This window comes from Amblyraja radiata, chromosome 3, assembly GCF_010909765.2.
Source record: "Amblyraja radiata isolate CabotCenter1 chromosome 3, sAmbRad1.1.pri, whole genome shotgun sequence".
NCBI lineage: Eukaryota > Metazoa > Chordata > Chondrichthyes > Rajiformes > Rajidae > Amblyraja > Amblyraja radiata.
The window spans coordinates 109,258,293-109,278,877 of record NC_045958.1 but is presented as its reverse complement, the minus strand read 5'-3'; the positions used below and the strand labels follow the sequence as shown (position 1 = coordinate 109,278,877).

The window sequence follows — 20,585 nt, the reverse complement described above, 5'->3', positions numbered from 1 at the left end:
CACAGCCACTCAAGCAGTTTGACACAGTTCAAGACGTTGAAAGATGACTTAATCTGCACCCACCCTATACTTAACGTTAGCCATTCACCTTCCCCACTGCCTGGGTAATAATAATGAATAATAATGGCTGGGATTTATATAGCGCCTTTCTAATACTCAAGGCGCTTTACATCGCATTATTCATTCACTCCTCAGTCACACTCGGTGGTGGTAAGCTACTTCTGTAGCCACAGCTGCCCTGGGGCAGACTGACGGAAGCGTGGCTGCCAATCTGCGCCTACGGCCCCTCCGACCACCACCAATCACTCACACACATTCACACACAGGCAAAGGTGGGTGAAGTGTCTTGCCCAAGGACACAACGACAGTATGCACTCCAAGCGGGATTCGAACCGGCCACCTTCTGGTCGCCAGCCGAACACTTAGCCCATTGTGCCATCTGTCGTCCCTGAGCGTAGGCCATCCTCACAAAGCACTGCAGCAAATAGCCAAAGGTACTATTTCCCTGCTGTGTCTCTAAACTAAAACTAGACTCAACAGACGACTGAATATTTTGAAAATGTCTTTTCTTTTTGTTGCTTGTCAGGTATCGATACTCTCAATTGAAGCAGTTTAGTTTAGTTTAGTTTAGAGATACAGCGCGGAAACAGGCCCTTCGGCCCATCGGGTCCGCGCCGACCAGCGATCCCCGCACACTGTCCTACACACACTAGGGACAATTTTTAAAAAACATTTACAAAGCCAATTAACCTACAAACCTGTAGGTCTTTGGAGTGTGGGAGGAAACCGAAGATCCCGGAGAAAACCCACGCAGGTCACAGGGAGAACGTACAAACTCTGTACAGACAGCACCCGTAGTCAGGATCGAACCCGGGTCTCTGGCGCTGCATTCGCTGTAAGGCAGCAACTCTACCGCTGTGCCACCGTGACGGCCCAAGATGCTGACGAATATAATTTTAATTTAGGTTTATCACAAGTTCGCAAGTTATAGGAGTAGAATTAGGCCATTCAGCCCATCGAGTCTACTTCCTCATTCAATCATGGCTGACCCCTGACTCCTAATCCCATTTTCCTGCCTTCTCCCCATAACCCCAGACACCCGTTCTAATCGGGAATTTGTCTATCTCTGCCTTTAAAAAAATATCCACTGACTTGGCCCCCACAGCCCTCTGTGGCAGTGAGTTCCACAGATTGACTAAAGAACAATTTAAATATGTTTATTACTGTATTTAATGATACGAGGAACAACACAGAACATATTTTTGTTTATTTGGTGGGGTACATGGAATACAAATATACATGGAAATATTCTGTCATTATCCCTTGCCAAATTGCAGCGGTAGAGTTGCTGCCTTATGGGCCTGTCCCACTTAGGTGACTCTTTAGGCGATTGCCAGGGACTCATTTTAATGGAATTCACCTACGTCACCTGGCGACAACCTACGACAACACCTACGTCAACCTACGACAGCAAGAATTGTCGCCACTGTCGCCGAAACATTTTCAACGTCGAAAACTTTGCAGCAGTCGCCTATAGTCGCCCAAAAAATCGCCTAAAGGGCCTGTCCCACTTTCACGACCTAATTCACGACCTTTTTTTACTCGTGGACGTTTTTCATCAGGCTAGAAAAACGCCCCGATGCCACGAGTACCTACGACTAGCATCACGACCGACCTACGACTTCCTACGACCTCGTGACGACCACGCTGCGAGTATGAGTCAAGGGCAAACTCGGCAGAGGTCGTGAATTAGGTCGTGAAAGTGGCACAGGCCCTTAAGTGGGACTGGCCCATTACAATTCCAGACATCCGGGTTCGATCCTGACTATGGGCGCTGTCGGTACGGAGTTCGTACGTTCTCCCCGTGACCTGCGTGGGTTTTCTCCAGGTGCTACGGTTTTTTGTTTGTAGGTTGATTTGCTTTGGTTTAAAAAAAAACTCTAAATTGTCCCTAGTGTGTGTAGGTTAGTGCTAGTGTGCGGGGTAATCGCTGGGCTTGGTGGGGCCGAAGGGCCAGTTTCCGCGCTGTATCTCTAAAGTCTAAAGTAAAGTTAAACCCATGACCGTGTGTTTGGTACAATTTGTAAAATCACTGCACTTTATTGCTTGAGCCAAGTGCAACCTTAAACTTCTGGTAAAAGGCTGGGATCCGGTCATCCTGCGCTGGCCAGTTCAGAATGCAGCGCGATTTAAACATACCTCTGCGGAGGTAAAGCATCTGGTTCAACTTATAGTCAGGGATGTCTTGCAAAAAGATCAAAACAATGGCATCCCTGCTTTGCTGAATCACCTGCTGCATTGCGTGATGCACCTTGAATCTGCAGTCAATGGAGAGAATGCATTAGAGAGAAACTTCTTCAGATGGTATTTACAAACAATAGACAGACAATAGGCGGAGGAGTAGGGCGTTCGGCCCTTCGTACCTGCTGAACAACCGCGCCTCCGACTACCAAGACCAGAACGTGCCCCAGTAGGCTTGACTCGCCTCACAGGCCTTGCCGGGGACTGTGGAGAAGCCAGGTGGGGAGGCCGGTCTGGGCCGAAGGAGCCTCAGTGGTGGCGGCGATGGGAGCCTCGGTGACGGCAGCAGGAGCCTCGGTGACGGCAGCGGGTGCCTCGGCGGCAGCAGTGGGCCTCACCAGCGGCATTGGCCTCGGCAGCAGCAGTGGGCCTCACCAGCGGCAGCAGTGGGCCTCACCAGCAGCACGAGCCTCGGCGGCAGCAGTGGGCTTCGGCAGTGGGCCTCGCCAGTGGCACGAGCCTCGGCGGCAGCAGTGGGCCTCACCAGCGGCACGAGCCTCGGCGACAGCAGTGGGCCTCACCAGCGGCACGAGCCTCGGCGGCAGCAGTGGGCCTCACCAGCGGCACGAGCCTCGGCGACAGCAGTGTGCCTCACCAGCGGCACGAGCCTCGGCGGCAGCAGTGGGCCTCACCAGTGGCACGAGCCTCGGCAGCAGCAGTGGGCCTCAGCAGCAGCAGCAGGAGCCTCGGCAGCAACGGGAGCCTCAGCGGCAAGGTGTGCCTCGGCGACCCTTGGGGACAACGGGGACTCAGCGTAGGGGGACCTTTGTGAGGGATGGTGGGGACCTAGAGTCGGGGGACCGCAATGGGGATGGGTGGGGATCTGGGTATGTGGGAGGGGTGGGGGGCACCTAGCTTAGAATCATCTGCCAAGGGGATAAGTCTGCGTTCATTTGTTTGTTTGTTTGTTGACTTGTTCCGGTGAAGGCGCTGTGCACACGGCAGCCAGACAACAATTGCTTGTCTATTTCTTTTTGTTATCACTTTTAATGTCACGTTTTCGTGCACCTTGTTGAGTGTTGTGACTGTCGGCAGACCAATCTCCCTCCGGGGATGAATAAAGTTTCATCGAATCATAAGTCTACTCCGCCATTCAATCAAATGGCCCGATCTATCTTTCCCTCCTAACTCCATTCTCCTGCCTAAGTGTGTGGGGTGATTGTTGGTCGCCGCGGACTCTGTGGACCGACGGACCCGTTTCCGCACTGTATCTCTAAACTACACCAAACTGTACGCAGTACTACAAATTCGGCCTAACCAAAGTCTGACAGAGCTGCATTATGACTCCCTCATGCTAATACTCATCGCCTTGACCAATGAAACCGAGTATACCACATGTACCTTGTACAGCAACAGAGGAACATCCATTACAAATAGAGGTTAATAGCTCATACATCGCATGCCAACATTCCTACCACCTCCCCGAATACTTCTGCCCATCTTTATGGTGTTGAAGTTTTCAGATGGGCACAGGGAAGTGCAGGGAATGGAGGCAGATTAGTTCAGTTTGATCTACACAAGGTGTATAAAATCATGAGGGAATCGATTGACAATATGGAGTCTGAAAGTCAGGTTGCAGCACCACTTTGGTGAGGCCACATTTGGATTATTGCATACAGTCTGGTCGCCCCATTCCAATAGACAATAGACACTAGGTGCAGGAGGAGGCCATTCGGCCTTCAACCCAGCACTGCCATTCATTGGGATCATTGTATTGTATTGTATTGTATTCAATTTATTGTCATTGTCTCAGTTAGAGACAACAAAATGAATTTCCCTTACAGGCAGTATCATAAAAATAAAAATAAAAATAAAAATAAAAATAAATAAATAATAATAATAAATAATAAAACATATTAAAATAAAATAGAATTAAAAAAAAAAACAAAAAAAAAAAACAAAAAAAAAAGGCTGACCATCCCCCAATCAATAACCCGTACCTGCCTTCTCCCCATATCCCTTGACTCCACTTGCCCCTAGAGCTCTATCTAACTCTCTCTTAAATCCATCCAGTGATTTGGCCTCCACTGCCCTCTGTGGCGAAAAAGTTTTTTCTCACCTCAGTCTTAAATGGCCTCCCCTTTATTCTAAGACTGTAGCCCCTCGTTTTGGACTCGCCCAACATTGGGAATGAGCGTACCTTCTGCACCAGGGATCCGTTAGAAGCTCCCCGGTCATGACGAAGATGATTTTTCTGCTTCGGTTTATGTTGGCCACGATGGACTCCAATTCCGAGACGCCAGCTTCGGAGTCCCTCTCCTCCAGGCAGAAGCGGAACTTAAACTGCTCGTACGTCTCCAGGGGCATCAGGTTGTCGTTGACCCACTCGACGTCGCGCTTGGCGTGGACGATGTAGGCGTCGAACGCAAAGTGGGCGTCCGGGCGGTCTATCTCCTTGAAGCCAAACATCTGGTTGACGGAGACGTTCCAGTAGAATTCCAGCCTCCAGCCTTGGAACTGCAGCAGGAGCACGCTAACCAGGAAGACTAAGATGACACTGCTGCTGATGATGAAGGCCCCCTTGAAAGGGACAGCGTCCTTGCAGGGAGAGGTGTCAAAAGACGCGACGCTGCTGTTGTGGTAGCTCAGGGGGGTGTTGCAGATGTATTGGGTGTCCATCCCAGGGATGCTACTGTTGGTGCTATTGACCCAAGTCACGAACCAGGAAATGCTTGCACACGTACAATCGAAAGGGTTCGACCCCATGTAGAGGGCCGTCAAATTGCGAAACACCTGGCCGTAAACGTCCCTCGAGACGGAGGTGACGAGGTTCTTCTGCAAGTGCAGGGACTTGAGCGACTCGATATCGTCAAACACGTGGTCCGGGAGGAAGTTGATGTTGTTCAAACTTAAATCGAGCATCTCCAGCTTGACCAAGCCCTGGAAAGCTCTGGGTGGAACCTCATCCAGTCCGCTGGATTGCATGTCGAGTATCCGCAGATCCACCAAACCACTGAGGTAAAGGACAGGTCCGCCTGGGTTGGATCTCTTCCAGAGTCGGGCCAAGTTATTGTGCTGCAGCTTTAGTACCTGAAGCCGCGCGAGCCCCAGGAAAACATCTCGATCCACGTTCGCCAAGTTGTTGTTGCTGAGGTCGAGGACGGTGAGATTTCGAAGAGGCCGGAAGGGCGACGGCTGGAGACTCAACGTGGCCACCCTGGACTTGCTGAGCATCAAGGCCCGAATGGAAGGGACGTGAATGAATGAGGAGGACGTGAGAGTCAGTTTGTAGTTGTACGAGAGGTATATCTCCTCTATGGCGCTCAACCCCTGGAATTCCTCTCCGGTGAGGATCTGGGAGATGGAATTGAGGCCCAGGTCCAGTTTCTTCAGCTTATTGAAGCTGGAGAACGCACCCGCCTGCAAGCTTGAGATCTTTGTTCTTGTCAGGTTCAAACTAACGAGTGGAGACTCAGCAAGAGACACCAACGTTTCATTGCTTATCGTCTTAAAATCCACCTGACAGTTATACAAGCTGAGGTATTGGAGGCTCGTTAAGCCGGAGAAGGTATGCTCCTTGATACCCGCGATGGTGTTGTGTTCCAAATTGAGATAGACTAGCTTTTTCAACCCTTGGAAGGAGTAGTCTTCAATGCTGGAATGTACTTTGTCTGACATGCCCTGTGCCTTGAGGCATTTCTGCAGGTTCAGACTCTTTAAATTGTCCAACCCAGTAAATGTTTCATTGGTAATACGTCCGATGGCGTTGTCTTCGAGATTGAGATACTCCAAGTGAGGCAACCATTGGAACGCTTTGCCCGGCAATCTGGTTAGCCTGTTGTTCGACAAGTCTAGGAACGCCAGCTTAGTTTTCGCTAATCCAGAGAAAGTATTCGCTTCCAATTTCAGGTAGGTGTTCCTCAGAAAAAGTGTGACTATTTCTGTTCCTGACAATGCATCACACAGTTGCTTCGTGATATTGGGCTGGAGAGCAACATTGTTCAAAACCAGAATGCGTAAGCTCCCAATGCTGCTGAAACACTTAGGTTCAAACTGTGAAAGAGAGGTGAGACAATGGATTAGATCTGTGTCGGAAGGAGCTGCAGATGTTGGTTCGCACCAGGGTGTCGGCAACCTGCGGCCCCCGGGCCGAATGCGGCCCACAACCCAAAATTATCCGGTCTGCAGGCAGATTTTTTCCCCCCCGTAACCATCCAGCCAGCGGCGAGCTCTGGTTGTATCGCATCCTGCGCAAAGCCGCCGGCACGGCCCCGCACCTTCTGTGAACACGTTTAAGGAAGAACTGCAGATGCTAGAAAAATCAAAGGTAGACAAAAAATGCTGGAGGAACTCAGCGGGTGCGACGTGCAAGGATCGCACAAGGGTGCCTCACCCACTGAGTTTCTCCAGCATTCTTGTCTACCTTCTGTGAACACGTGATTTGATGCCTGCCATCCGGGGCAGGGTGGGGGGGGCGGGATCCATGTGTACACGTGATAGATGTGGCCCGCCATCCACTCACAGACGTGTGTCCCGGCCCCTATGCAGAACAAGGTTGCCCACCCCTGGTTTACACCAAAGGTACACACACAATGAACGGTAGGACTCTGGGCAGAGAGAGCTGGAGTGCAGTTACATAGTTTGCTGAAAGGGTCATCACTGGTAGATAATGTGGTCAAAAAGGCTTTTGGCACATTGGCCTTCATCAGTCAGAGCATTAGGTGTAAAATGTGTAGGAAGGAAATGCAGATGCTGGTTTAAACCAAAGATAGATACAAAAAGCTGGAGTAACTCAGTGGGTCAGGCAGCATCTCTGCATAATGGGAATAGGTGCCGTTTTTTGCTATTGAGGGAGTGCAGCGTAGGTTCACCAGGTTAATTCCCGGGATGGCGGGACTGACATGTGATGAAAGAATGGGCCGACTCGGCTTGTATTCGCTGGAATTTAGAAGGATGAGAGGGCATCTTATAGAAACATAACATTCTTAAGGGATTGGACACGCTGGAGGCAGGAAAAATGTTCCCCATGTTGGGGGAGTCCAGAATCAGGGGTCACAGATTAAGAATAAGGGGTAGGCCATTTAGGACTGAGATGAGGAAACATTTTTTCACCCAGAGAGTTGTAAATCTGTGGAATTCTCAGCGATGGGAGGCAATGGAGGCCAATTCACTGGATGTTTTCAAGAGAGAGTTAGGGCTAATGGAATCAAGGGATATGGGGGGAAAAGCAGGAACAGGGTGCTGATTCTGGATGATCAGCCATGATCACATTGAATGGCGTTGCTGGCACGTAGGGCCGAATGGCCTACACCTGCACCTACTTAAAATGTTTTAGGTCGAGACTTGTCTCTACTGTCAGCTACTCCAGAGATGCTGCCGAACCCGCTGAGTTACCCCAGCTTTTTGTGTCTCTCATTGAGTATAGAAGTTGGGAGGTCATGTTGCAGTTATATAAGACTTGGTGAGGCCGCATTTGGAGTACGTTTTTCAGTTTCGGGCACCATGTTTTCGATGGTGTTGGGAACCATGTTGTCAAGCTGGAAAGGGTGCAGAGAAGATTTGTGAGGATGTTGCCAGGACTCGAGGTGCCTGAGGGAGAGGTTGAGTGGCCTAGGACTTTATTCCTTGGAGCGCAGGAAGATGTGGGGTGATTTGTAATTGTTATATGGTTATATGGTTATATCTTATTGAGATGTACAAAATAGATTGGGTAAATGCAGAGAGTCTCTCGCCCAGAGTAGGGGAATTGTGAACCAGAGGACATGGGTATAAGGTGAGGAGGGGAAAGATTTAGTAGGAACCTGAGGGACAACTTTTTTACTCAAAGCGTGGAGGGTGTATGGAACGAACTGCCGGAGGAAGTAGTTGAAGCAGGTATGATTGCAACATTTAAGAGTAATTTAGACAGGTACATGGATGGGACAGGTTTGGAGGAATATGGGCCAAACACTAGGCAGGTGGGACTAGTGTAGATGGGTTGGACGGTGTGGGCAAGTTGGGCCGAAGGACCTGTTTCATGGCTGTACGGCTCTAGTTGTGAACCGCTAGTTGCGAGCACAAAATACTCTACCTGAGTTAGCTTATTGAAGGACAGGTCCAACTGGTACAACGTGGAGTTGCGAAGGATGGCAAAATCGTTTGGTTTTAACTGCACAATCTTGTTCGCAGACAGCAGGAGGCTGTGCAGCTTTGGTAATCGCTGATCAACTCCGATTCTGGCCGACACCAGCTTATTGTGAGACAGGTCCAGGATTTGCAATCCCTGACAGAAAAACAATATGTGGTTACAACAGAATGGATTTCATCACATTATATTTCAACCTATTGTACACCGAAAGACATGCAGGTTTGTAGTTTAATTGGCTTGGTATAAATTGTGTAGCTACAATATAAACTATAAAAGATAGTGCGGAAACAGTCCACGCCATTTAAGAATAAGGGGTAAGCCATTTAGAGCGGAGATGAGGAAACTTTTTCACACAGAGAGTTGTGTGTCTGTGGAATTCTCTGCCTCAGAGGGCGGTGGAGGCCGGTTACATAGAAAATAGGTGCAGGCGTAGGCCATTCGGCCCTTCGAGCCTGCACCGCCATTCAATATGTTCATGGCTAATCATCCAACTCAGTATCCTGTACCTGCTTTCTCTCCATGCCCCCTGATCCCTTTAGCCACCAGGGCCAAATCTAACTCCCTCTTAAATATAGCCAATGAACTGGCCTCAACTACCTTCTGTGGCAGAGAATTCCAGAGATTCACCACTCTCTGTGTAAAAAATGTTTTTCTCATCTCAGTCCTAAAAGATTTCCCCCTTATCCTTAGGCTGTGACCCCTTGTTCTGGTTCTCTGGATACTTTCAAGAAAGAGCCAGATAGGGCTCTTAAAAAGATAGCGGAATCGGGATATGGGGAGAAGGCAGGAACGGGGTACTGATTGTGGATGGTCAGCCGTGACCACATTGAATGGCGGTGCTGGCTTGAAGGGCCGAATGACCTAATCCTGCACCTATTGTCTATTGACCGATGATCCCCGCACACTAACACCAAGCCAATAAACCTACAAACCTGTACGTCTTTGGAGTGTGGAAGACAACCGAAGAAAAAGAAAACCCACGCAGGTCACGGGGAGAACGTACAAACTCCGCACAGACAGCACCTGTAGTCAGGATGGAACCTAGTACTCTGGCGCTGTGAGGTAGCAACTCAACTGCCGTGCCACCCTAGACTTGGATAGTTTTCCCCGGAATGTCAGAGTTTGCGTGGACAGTTGATAGACGTATATAAAATTACAGGAGGCATTGATAGGGTAGACATGAATATTTAAGCAGCGGTGGGATATGGATAATGCCCTTCGGCCCACCGTGTCTGCACCGACCAGTAATCCCCGCACATTAACACTATCCCATACACGCCAGGGACAATGTTTACATATACCAAGCCAATTAACCTACAAACCTGTGCGCCTTTGGAGTGTGGGAGGAAACCGGAGCACCCGGAGAAAACCCACGCAGGTCACGGGGAGAACGTAAAACTCCGTAGTCGGGATGGAACCCGGGTCTCCGGCGCTGCAAGCGCTGTAAGGCAGCAACTCCACCGCTGCGCCACCGTGCCGCCTTGGCATCATGTTCGGCACAGACATCGTGGGCCGAAGGGCCCATTCCTATGCTGTACTTTTCTCAGCCTGTCAGGACCTTATTCCTGGGTGGAAATTTTTAACATTACAGGGCATAGTTTTAAGATGAGAGGGGGATAGTTTGTCGGGGATGGGCTTGGCAAGTTTTTTTTTACACTGAGAGTGGCGGGGGCCACAGCATCCATAGTCAGGATGGAACCCGGGTCTCTGGCACATCTGTACAATTCTACCCCTGCCTAAAATCTCAAGTCTGAACGGGACTGAAGGGATTGTACCGGCAGATGAACCCAAGCAGTCTTTCCAGGTGAGGCAGAGGTTCACCTGCACCTCCTCCAACCTCATCTATTGCATCCGCTGCTCTAGGTGTCAGCTGCTCTACATCGGTGAGACCAAGCGTAGGCTTGGCGATCGCTTCGCCCAACACCTCCGCTCGGTTCGCAATAACCAACCTGATCTCCCGGTGACCCAGCACTTCAACTCCCCCTCCCATTCCGAATCCAATCTTTCTGTCCTGGGCCTCCTCCATGGCAAATTGGAGGAGCAGCACCTCATATTTCGCTTGGGCAGTTTACACCCCAGCGGTATGAACATTGACTTCTCCAATTTCAGGTAGTCCTGGCTTTTTCCTCCCCTTCCCAGCTCTCCCTCAGCCCACTGTCTCCGCCTCTTCCTATCTTCTTCCCGCCCCCCCCCCTACCCTCACATCAGTCTGAAGAAGGGTCTTGACCCGAAACGTAGCCTATTTCCTTCGCTCCATAGATGCTGCCTCACCCGCTGAGTTTCTCCAGCATTTTTTGTCTATTTTCGATTTCCCCAGCATCTGCAGTCCCTTCTTAGACAGATTAACTTGGGGCATCATGTTCGGTACAAACATTGCGGGCCGAAGGGCCTGTGCCTGTGACTGTACTGTGATCTAGATGCTAAACAGCTGAAGGGTGTAGTATTACCTGAAGGCCACCAAAAACATCAGCCGCGATCAGCTTGATTATGTTGAACTGCAAGTACAATTCAGTCAGGTTTCTGCAGGTGGAGAAACATCGTGCATGGAGCGTGTATAGCTGATTGTGTTCCAGAGCGAGCACGTCCAAGAAGGGCAGGGCTTGGCAGAGGCTCCCATCGATCCTGGGGATGACGTTGTAGCCGACACGCAAGATGCGAAGCCTGGTGTACCTGGACAACACGGAGCTGGGCAGGCGCTTCAGCTGGTTGTGGGACAGGTTGATTTCGGTGAGGTTGACAGGCAGGTCCGGAGGGATCTCAGACAGCTTCAGGTGACTGCAATCAGCGGTTAGCTCCTTTACCTTACATCGGCTTTCACAGGCGATGGTGCTGAAACACGAGACGGCGAGGCCCATCCACAAAGCCAATGCTTGGAGACACATCTTCACCTGCCGGTGTAGGGAGCCTTCAGCATGGCACTCTACAAACATGAAACGGAGACAGTTAGCTCAGAGATGGACACAAAACGCTGGAGTAAACCCAGCGGGACAGGCAGCATCTCCGGAGAGAAGGAATGGGTGGTGTTTTGGGGTCAACGACCCTTCTCCAGAGTCTGGCGTTGAGTCTCCACCAGAAACGTCACCCCTTCCTTCTCTCCAGAGATGCTGCCCGTCCCGCTGAGTTACTCCAGCATTTTGTGTCTATCTTCCGTGTAAACACAGCATCTTCAGTTCCTCCCCACACAGTTAGCTCAGAGATTCGGTTTAGTTTATTGTCACGTGTACCGAGGTTACAGTGAAAAGCTTTTTGTTGCGTGCGTGCTAACCAGTCAGCGGAAAGACATCAACCCGTACATTGTGAAAGCTGCTGGGAAGGAGGGACCCGGCATGTGGGGGGGGGGGGGGGGGGGGGGGGGGGGGGGGGGGGGGGATTGCTGCCACGTGCAGAGGCAGGCTGTAGATAGGACTATTCAGTGAACTTTAATACTTTTTCGGCGCCAGAAACATGGCGCAGTTGTGTACTGCCCAGGTGAGGTCTGCTGTGTGATTTTACCGGGTGGTGCGCAAGAACAAAGCCTTTCACTGTATCTCGGTACCTTTGACACCAAAGTATCATTGAATGAGGCAGCATCTATGGAGCGAAGGAAATAAGCCACGTTTCGGGTCGAAACCCTTCTTCAGAAATGAAGAAGGGCTTCGACCCGAAACGTGGCCTATTTCCTTCGCTCCATCGATGCTGCCTCATCCGCTGAGTTCCTCCAGCATTTTTGTCTACCTTCGATTTTCCAGCATCTGCAGTTCCTTCTCAAGCGTAGTATCATTGAAGCTTTGAATCACTGGCTCCATCCTACACACCAAGGGGAATTTACAGAAGCCAATTAACCTACAAACCTGCACGACTATGGAGTGTGGGAGGAAACCGGAGCACCCGGAGAAAACCCATGCAGTTCACGGGGAGAAAGTACAAACTCCGTTCAGACAGCGCCCCGTAGTCAGGATTGAAACCGGGTCTCTGGTGCTGTCAGGTAGCGACTCCGCCGCTGCGCCACCGTGCCGCCCACAATTAGTATTCCTGTATCTGCTCAAATTCTGCTGACGTCTGATAAAGTGAGGTGCTACGGCACAAGGTTTTAATGAACGTGCGGTTCACAGACTCGCCAGCCGCCTGCCACTGTTGCGGGCTGGAAGAGTCTGTGTACCACGTGTACATGGAGTGTGTGAGGCTGAGGTCCCTGTTCCAATAGCTAAAGGGGCTGCTCCTTGCCTTCTGGCTGCACTTCACACCTACCATCCTCATCTTTGGACACCCTGTGCGTAGGGGACAGGGTAGGGCTGAAGATGTCCTGGTCGAGTTGCTCCTGGGCCTGGCCAAGCTGGCCATTAACGAGTCACGGCGCCCGGGGGAAGAGGGCATTACCCGAGCCGGCTGCCTGCCCCTTTTCCGGGGATATGTCCCGCGCACAGGTGGGGTTAGAGAGGGACTACGCGCGGTCCACGGGCACCCTGGGGGATTTCCGGGACCGCTGGGCACCGCGGGGGGTTGAATGCATCGTTGACAAGGATTGTAAAGGGCCTGTCCCACTGTGGCCAACTAATCTGCGAGTTTAGAAGAGTTTGCACTCGACTCAAACTCTCAGCATGGTCGACAGGTGGTCCTAGGAGGTGACTGGAACGCTCCTTCATGCTCGAGGGAAGTTCCTGCATGCTCGCGGCCTCAGTTTGTTCGAGGACATTTTTTCAGCATGTTGAAAAATTTTCCGCAAGTAAATATTGGTCGGTATGGTTCTTTTGAACTCGTAGCGCAGTGGAGTGGGGTTGTTATGTAGTTACAGGCAGTCGAGGGCAGCCGTACACAATCTCCTTCGCTGATCGGGCATTTTAATTGGCTCATTGGAGTTTTCAGAACCAAGGAAAACCGACAGATAGGTAAAATGCCCGTTAAACTTTATTAAAAGTTGTCTGGCTTCTTAAAAGTGTCTCCACTCCTGCTCCCCCCGCACTCTCTAAAGGAGTTACCGTAACTGTGCCAGCCGTCTTTTACCTTCCTGTTCATCGCGGGTGTGAATTTCAGACAGCGCTCCCCCGCTTTCCCTGGCCCCCGGCTTTGCGATGTGTTTGTGTGTGTGCGGTCGGTCGATCCAGCGCGCGGTTTCATCACTGACGGTCGATCCAGCTCGAGGTTTTTCAGGCGAGTGCCCTCGAGCTTGAAGGTCGAAGACAGCCGCTGAAAAGTCGCATTAGTGGGACAGGCCCTTTACATAATTGCATCGTAGTTTGTTTGGTATATTTGATTGTCTTGTATTATGGTGGTGGGTTCCATTTTGTTTTATTGTATTATAAATATTATTTTTAATAATTGAATAAACATTTTGATACATTTTGTGAAAGGGCACACCTTCAGCCAATGTATGACCTCAGAACTTACACAGTGGTGGAGCTGGGGGAGCCTCTGACTCACATTTAGTTTAGTTTAGAGATGCAGCGCATAAACAGGCACTTCAGCCAACCGGGTCTGCACCGACCAGCGATCCCCGCACATTAACACCATCCTACACACACAGGGGATCGTTTTACATTTTATACCAAGTCAATTAAACTACAAACTTGTACGTATTATGGAGTGGGAGGAAACCGAAGATCTTGCGGTCATGAGGAGAAAGTACAAACTCCGTACAGACAGCACCCATGGCCAGGTTTAGTGGCATATGGACCAAACGCAGGCTTGTGGGACTAATGTAGGTGTGGCATGATGGCTGGCGTGGGCAGGTAGGACTGTAGGGCCTGTTTCCATGCTGAAGTAAGTAAGTACATTTATTGGCCAAGTATTCACATACAAGGAATTTGCCTTGGTGCTCCGCCCACAAGTAACAACATGACATACAGTGACAGTTACGAATGGCTCTATGTATTAAATTAATGGGAAGTATATAAAGGGATATGTATCTCCACTGGGATAACTGAAGTCTGGCACTGAATTTAGTTTCAGTTTAGTTCTGGTTTATTGTTGTGTGTACCGAGGTACAGTGAAAAGCTTTGGCCGTGTGCTATCCAGTCAGCAGACAGACAATACGTGATTACAATCGAGACATTCACAGTGTACGGATGGTCGCTGTTCCTTGCCGAAAGGCTGTGGCCGAGATGCAGCCCAGCGCCACTGGAGTATGGAGCTAATCAGCGGCCACTGAACCTGCTGCCAGCAGTAACAAGACTTAACAATATCGTCAACAGTGTGTTTCAACAGATTAGCAACACAGTGCAGCAGGTATAGTGCAGTATGTGTGGCACGGTGGTGCAGCGGTAGAGTTGCTGCCTCACAGCGCCAGAGACCCGGGTTCGATCACTTCATTTCACTTTCATTTCATCTTCATTTCATTCCAAGTCAAATTCATTTCACTTGCACTTTATGTGTAAGTGACGAATAAAACTTGATTGATCCTGACTACGGGTGCTGTCTGTACGGAGTTTGTATGTTCTCCCCGTGACCTGGGTTTTCTACGGGTGCTCCGGTTTCCTCTCACATCCCAACGATGTACAGGCTTGCAGGTTGATTGGCTTTGGTAAAATTGTAAATTGTCCCCAGCGTGTGTAGGATAGTGCTGATGTGTACGGCGCGAACTCTGTGGGCCAAAGGGCCTGCTTCCATCTCTAAAGTCTACAGGAACAACTCTGGCGCAGCCAAGCGAATGTAAAATCAGGATCACCCGAGTTAATGTCGGTTTTTGATGCCATCAAGTGACTCGGGCATGAAGCAAATAGTAGGTATGTTACAAAACTTACCTTCAGCGGCGCTGCAGTTCTGCCGCCGCCCGTGTGCGCGACTTTGGCGCCTTTGAGAGGGTGCGGGTTTAAAATGCGATTTTTCTGCAGCCTATTCAAATCGATCTCTGTTAGGCTGTTTATTTGCTAAAGAAAAATTGCTTCGACTGCCGTTTTATTAAGTTTATTAAAATTAGCTCTGGATAATTTAATTGTTAGAGTAAATTAAAAATCATCTTCTAAAGTCGTGAACGCCGACAATGGGACGGATCTCACGTAGGGGACAAGACAAGGTAGGCTGTTTGTTTTTTACATAAAAAAGCACTTCTTAAGATGCCTTTAATCAAAATGTTATGTTGCGAGAAGGTGACTTGGAGCCCATCCGAACTGGCAGTATTTTTCATGCCGACATGGGGTTTAAATTCACTGCAACCGCAACGTTCCAAATCAGCGCGTTCCACAAAATCCCACTCGCAAGATGATTTAAATGGCCATTAATTTACAGCAATTAAACACTAAATTCCTTCCATTTGGCCTATAAATTTATGACAATGAGATTTTAAAATCATGTTATATTGTGAATTCTTGTGTGAATGTTATTTGGACATTTAGACTATTTAAAAATGTAAATCTTTTCTTAAGAAATAGATAGATGTTTAGATCTAGTAATTGAATTTTGGAATTAGCTACAACTGGGTAATTAACTAATTATATGATTTAATTTCAGGTCATCCAAGTAAGATTGTTTCATATTTGTTTCAGAATGCTTCAATCTATAATAACTGAAAATTAATTTCAGTTCTCTTAATTTTTAATAAAGTTATGGCCATTTGACTGTCCTTGATCACAGCTTTTGTGTTAAGTCAATGGAAAAGCAATAGGGAACAAGATGCTAATTTCCGAGTATGAACATGGCCGTAACTTTTTTAATACGAAGATATGAAAGTGAATTAGGTATCAAATTAAATTATTTTTATGCTTTATCTGATGGGATAAATTGCAGACTTGATTTTTTAAATCTCAAAATGTTGTAACATTGCTACATACAGCAGACTAACCGGATGTATGAGTTTGAGTTTAGTTTGTCACGCGTACCAAGCTACAGTGGGAAGCTTTTGTTGCGCGCTATCCAGTCAGTGGAAAGACAATACATGCTTAATGTGTAGGAAGGAACTGCAGATGCTGGTTTACACCAAAGATGGGTACAACATGCTGGAGTAACTCAGCGGGTCAGGCAGCATCTCTGGAGAGAAGGAACGGGTGACAATTCGGGCTGAGACCCTTCCTCATAGTGATGGTCGGGGGAGAGGAGAACTAGAGATATGGAAGGATACAAAGAGCATGTAAGGTTTGAAAGGGACAGATAAAAGCAGACGATGAGCATGGAAATGTAGAATGGTTCATTGTTAGCTGAGGGGAAGGTGACAGCAAAGCAGGCAATCGTATAATTTAATCAGGAGGACGGTGGAACTAGTCTGAGCACTAGGATGGGGAAGAGATGGAGAGAGAGGGTAAGCAAGGGGTACTTGAAATTAGAGAAGACAATGTTCATACCGCAGGGGTATAAGCTGCCCAAGCGGAATATGACGTGCTGTTCCTCCAATTTGCGCTGGGCCTCACTCTGACCATGGAGGAGGCCCAGGACAGAAAGGTCAGTGTGGGGATGGGAGGGGGGAGTGTTTAGCAGCCGGGAGGTCACGTAGGTCAAGATGGACAACCCAGCATTTTGTGTCTATCTTCAACAATACATGCCTGTCGTTCTGCAGGCTGTGCCAAGCCAACTTCATGTTCATGGGTGATGGGAGCAGAATTAGGCCATTCGGCCCATCAAGTCTACTCAAGTCAAGTCAAGTCAACTTTATTTGTCATGTACACCTACAAGATGTGCAGTGAAATGAAAGTGGCAATGCCTGCGGAGTGTGCCTTCGGAGAATAGAACAGAATCAGTATTTACATGTTAGAAAATACATTTTCACAAAAGACACAACACAACAGTAAATGAGTACAGTAAATTAGTCCCTGGTGAGATAAGAGTTTACAGTCCTGATGGCCTGTGAGACGTAACTCCATCTCATCCTCTCTGTTTTCACAGTGTGACAGTGGAGGCGTTTGCCTGACCGTAACAGCTGGAACAGTCCGTTGCTGGGGTGGTAGGGGTCCCCCATAATGTTGCTGGCACTGGATCAATAGACAATAGACAATAGGTGCAGGAGTAGGCCGTTTGGCCCTTCGAGCCAGCACTGCCATTCAATGTGATCATGGCTGATCATCCCCAATCAGTACCCCGTTCCTGCCTTCTCCCCATATCCCCTGACTCCGCTATTTTTAAGAGCCCTATCTAGCTCAGGATCTGTACCTCCTGGTGTATAGGTCCTGCAGGGGGGGCGAGTATAGTTACCATAGTGCGTTTGGCCGAACGCACTACTCTCTGCAGAGCCTTCCTGTCCTGGGCAGAGCAGTTCCCAAACCAGTTTGTGATGTTGCCGGACAAGATGCTTTCTACTGCCCCAGAGTAGAAACACTGAAGGATCCTCAGAGCGACTCAATTCAGAGATTCAATCATGGCTGATCTATCTCTCCCTCCTAACCCCATGCTCCTGCCTTCTCCCCATAAACCCTGACACCCCGAACTGATCAAGAATCTATCTATCTCTGCCTTTGTACTCGGATTGTACTCGCTAGAATTTAGGAGATTGAGGGGGGATCTTATAGAAACTTACAAAATTCTTAAGGGTTTGGACAGGAAAATTGTTCCCGATCTTGGGGAAGTCCAGGACAAGGGGTCACAGCTTAAGGATAGAGAGGAAATCCTTTAGAACTGAGATGAGAAAAACATTTTTCACGCAGAGAGTGGTGAATCTCTGGAACTCTCTGCCACAGAAGGTAGTTGAGTTCAGTTAATTGGCTATATTTAAGAGAGAGTTAGATGTGGCCCTTGTGGCTAAAGGGATCAGGGGGTATGGAGAGAAGGCAGGTACGGGATACTGAGTTGGATGATCAGCCATGATCATATTGAATGGCGGTGCAGGCTCGAAGGGCCGAATAGCCTACTCCTGCACCTATTTTCTATGTTTCTATGTTTTAAAATACCTAATGATTTGACACTTCACCAGCACCACCCGCCTCTGACAAGACCCGAACAGTTCACAAACCAGGCTGGCCATCGTGGTACTGGTTAATCCAATTGTTCCAAAGTTAACAATCATTCACAAGATTCACTTTTAGTTCTAGTTTTAGAGATACAGCGCAGAAACAGGCCCCTCGGTCCACAGACTGAGCCAACCAGCGATCCCCGCACACTAACACTATCCTGCACACACTAGGGACAATTTACAATTTTTTTAAACAGTTTTTGGAGTGGGGGAGGATACTTGAGCCACCCAGTGAAAACCCACACAGGTCACGGGGTAAAGGTACAAACTCCGTACAGACAGCACCCGTAGTCAGGATGGAACCTGGGTCTCTGGCGCTGTGAGGCAGCAACTCTACCGCTGTGCCACCCTGCCACCCCAAAATGACTTTTATCTGAATTTAGCTTTTTGTTGACCACAACAAATAAACAATCTCTTTCAATTTTACTTGTGCTGGGAATGAAGGGACATGGATCACGTACAGGCTGAGGGGGTTAGTTGTCGTGGCATCAGATGCAGCGCAGGCTCTGTGGGCCGCAACCTTTGCTATGTTCAAAACACCTCTGCCACCGAACTTTATACATTTCCAGCTACTTCTAAGCTGATCTTCATATCCAAAATGTAATAGAAGGGAACTGCAGGTGCTGGTTTATACCCAGAATGGACACAAAGTGCTGGAGTAACTCAGCGGGTCAAGCAACATCTGTGGAGAACATGGATAGGTGACGTTTCACAGAGTGCTGGAGTAACTCAGCGGGTCAGGCAGCATCTCTGGCGATGATTTGGGACAGAACCTTCAATCTGAAGAAGGGTCCCTACCCGAAACGTCTCCTATCCATTTTCTCCACAGATGCTGCCTGACCCACTGAGTTACTCCAGCACTTTGTGTCTATCTTTGATATAAACCGGCATCAGCAGTTCCTTCCCGGACACACAATGAATCAAGAGTCTGAAGAAGAGTCTGCCTGACGCGCCAAGGTACTCCAGCATTTTGTTTCAATATAATCCAGAAATGCTGAGTTACTCCAGCACTTTATGTCAGATCTCCGGAGATGCTGCCTGACCCACTGAGTTACTCCAACACTTTATGTCAGATCTCCGGAGATGCTGCCTGACCCACTGAGTTACTCCAGCACTTTATGTCAGATCTCCGGAGATGCTGCCTGACCCACTGAGTTACTCCAGCACTTTATGTCAGATCTTCAGAAATCTCTAAACTCAAAAAAAAAAGAAAAATGCTGCCTGACCCGCTGAGTTACTCCAGCACGTTGTGTCTATCTTTGGTATAAACCAGCATCCACCACACCCAGTTTAAATTCAGTTTGGAATATTTTGGAGGACCAGGAAACTAAGAAAAGCAAGAAAAGCATCTGCTGTTCCTTTAAAAAAAAAAAATCACAATGAATTGATAATTTTGTACCTCCCCTGCTAATTGTTGCTCCAATAATCCACGGCGGCCTGAAGTATTAGGGCCGGGTGCACTGAATGTTGGAAGATGTGTGTTACACTCATCATGGTGCCGGGACTCCAGCGTTGGTTGGTGTTCAGCCTCGCCTTCCCTCTGCACAGCCAGAGCTGCGAGCGGCGGGGTCCAGCAGCGAGCGAGTGAGCGAGCAAGCAAGCAAGCGAGGGACGGGGCAGGTTTACTTACAGGGGCAACAGCTTGTGTGTCCGGGGCAGTTTCACTTCCGTGTAAGCAGACGAACTCTGCACCCTGTAGGCTCTGGAAAAAAAAAGCTGGAGGACTGCCACTCAAAGACCATAGAGCTGGCACTTGTACAGAGTCTAATGCAGGACGTCGTCAGACAGAGAGAGAGAGAGAGCACAGCACAGCCGGAATAAACGATACAGCACCAACAGCAACAAAGACAAGGCTCCACACGCTCAGTCTGCAACGCAGGTACACAGAAATGCTGGAGAAACTCAGCGGGTGCTGCAGCATCTATGGAGCGAAGGAGATAGGCAACGTTTCGGGCCGAAACCCTTCTTCAGACTGAAGTTTCTCCAGCATTTTTGTGTACCTTCGATTTTCCAGCATCTGCAGTTCCTTCTTAAACACTCAGTCTGCAACGCGTCAGTTCTGCAATGCTTGGGGGAGATGAAGGATGGGGAATTGGTAAGATTTAGGGGTGGTTTGGTGGAGGAGAGAGAGGATATTTTTTCATAGACTATTCTTTCAGTGCATCACGAGTGGATTAGCTTTTCTTTTTGCACAAGATGCTCACTAACAAAAGCTTTCTTTGATTAACAATTAGAAACATAGAAAATAGGTGCAGAGGCCCTTCGAGCCAGCACCGCCATTCATTGTGATCATGGCTGATCCTCCCCAATCAATAACCAGTGCCTGCCTTCTCCCCATATCCCTTGATTCCACTAGCCCCTAGAGCTCTA

General features: G+C 48.9%; 1 protein-coding gene across 1 annotated transcript; it reads right to left on the bottom strand.

The window, feature by feature from the left end:
• Positions 1-1,947: 1,947 nt before the first annotated feature.
• On the bottom strand, positions 1,948-20,066 carry tlr3 (toll like receptor 3). Its single transcript, XM_033018573.1, has 5 exons — positions 19,615-20,066; positions 10,816-11,288; positions 8,312-8,503; positions 4,442-6,294; positions 1,948-2,318 (listed from the first exon to the last, which is right to left on the bottom strand). The coding sequence occupies exons 2-5, from the start codon at positions 11,248-11,250 to the stop codon at positions 2,090-2,092; spliced, it is 2,709 nt and encodes a 902-aa protein (XP_032874464.1). The 5' UTR covers positions 11,251-11,288; positions 19,615-20,066; the 3' UTR covers positions 1,948-2,089.
• Between the last annotated feature and the right edge of the window lie 519 nt (positions 20,067-20,585).

Excerpts from the sequence above, each read along its gene's own strand:
- tlr3 (XM_033018573.1), bottom strand. The coding sequence starts at position 11,250 with ATGTGTCTCCAAGCATTGGCTTTGTGGATGGGCCTCGCCGTCTCGTGT. Across the intron at positions 8,504-10,815 it reads ATGTTTTTGGTGGCCTTCAG|GGATTGCAAATCCTGGACCT; the intron begins GTAATACTACAC and ends TTTTTCTGTCAG. Across the intron at positions 6,295-8,311 it reads CCTTCAATAAGCTAACTCAG|TTTGAACCTAAGTGTTTCAG; the intron begins GTAGAGTATTTT and ends TCTCTTTCACAG.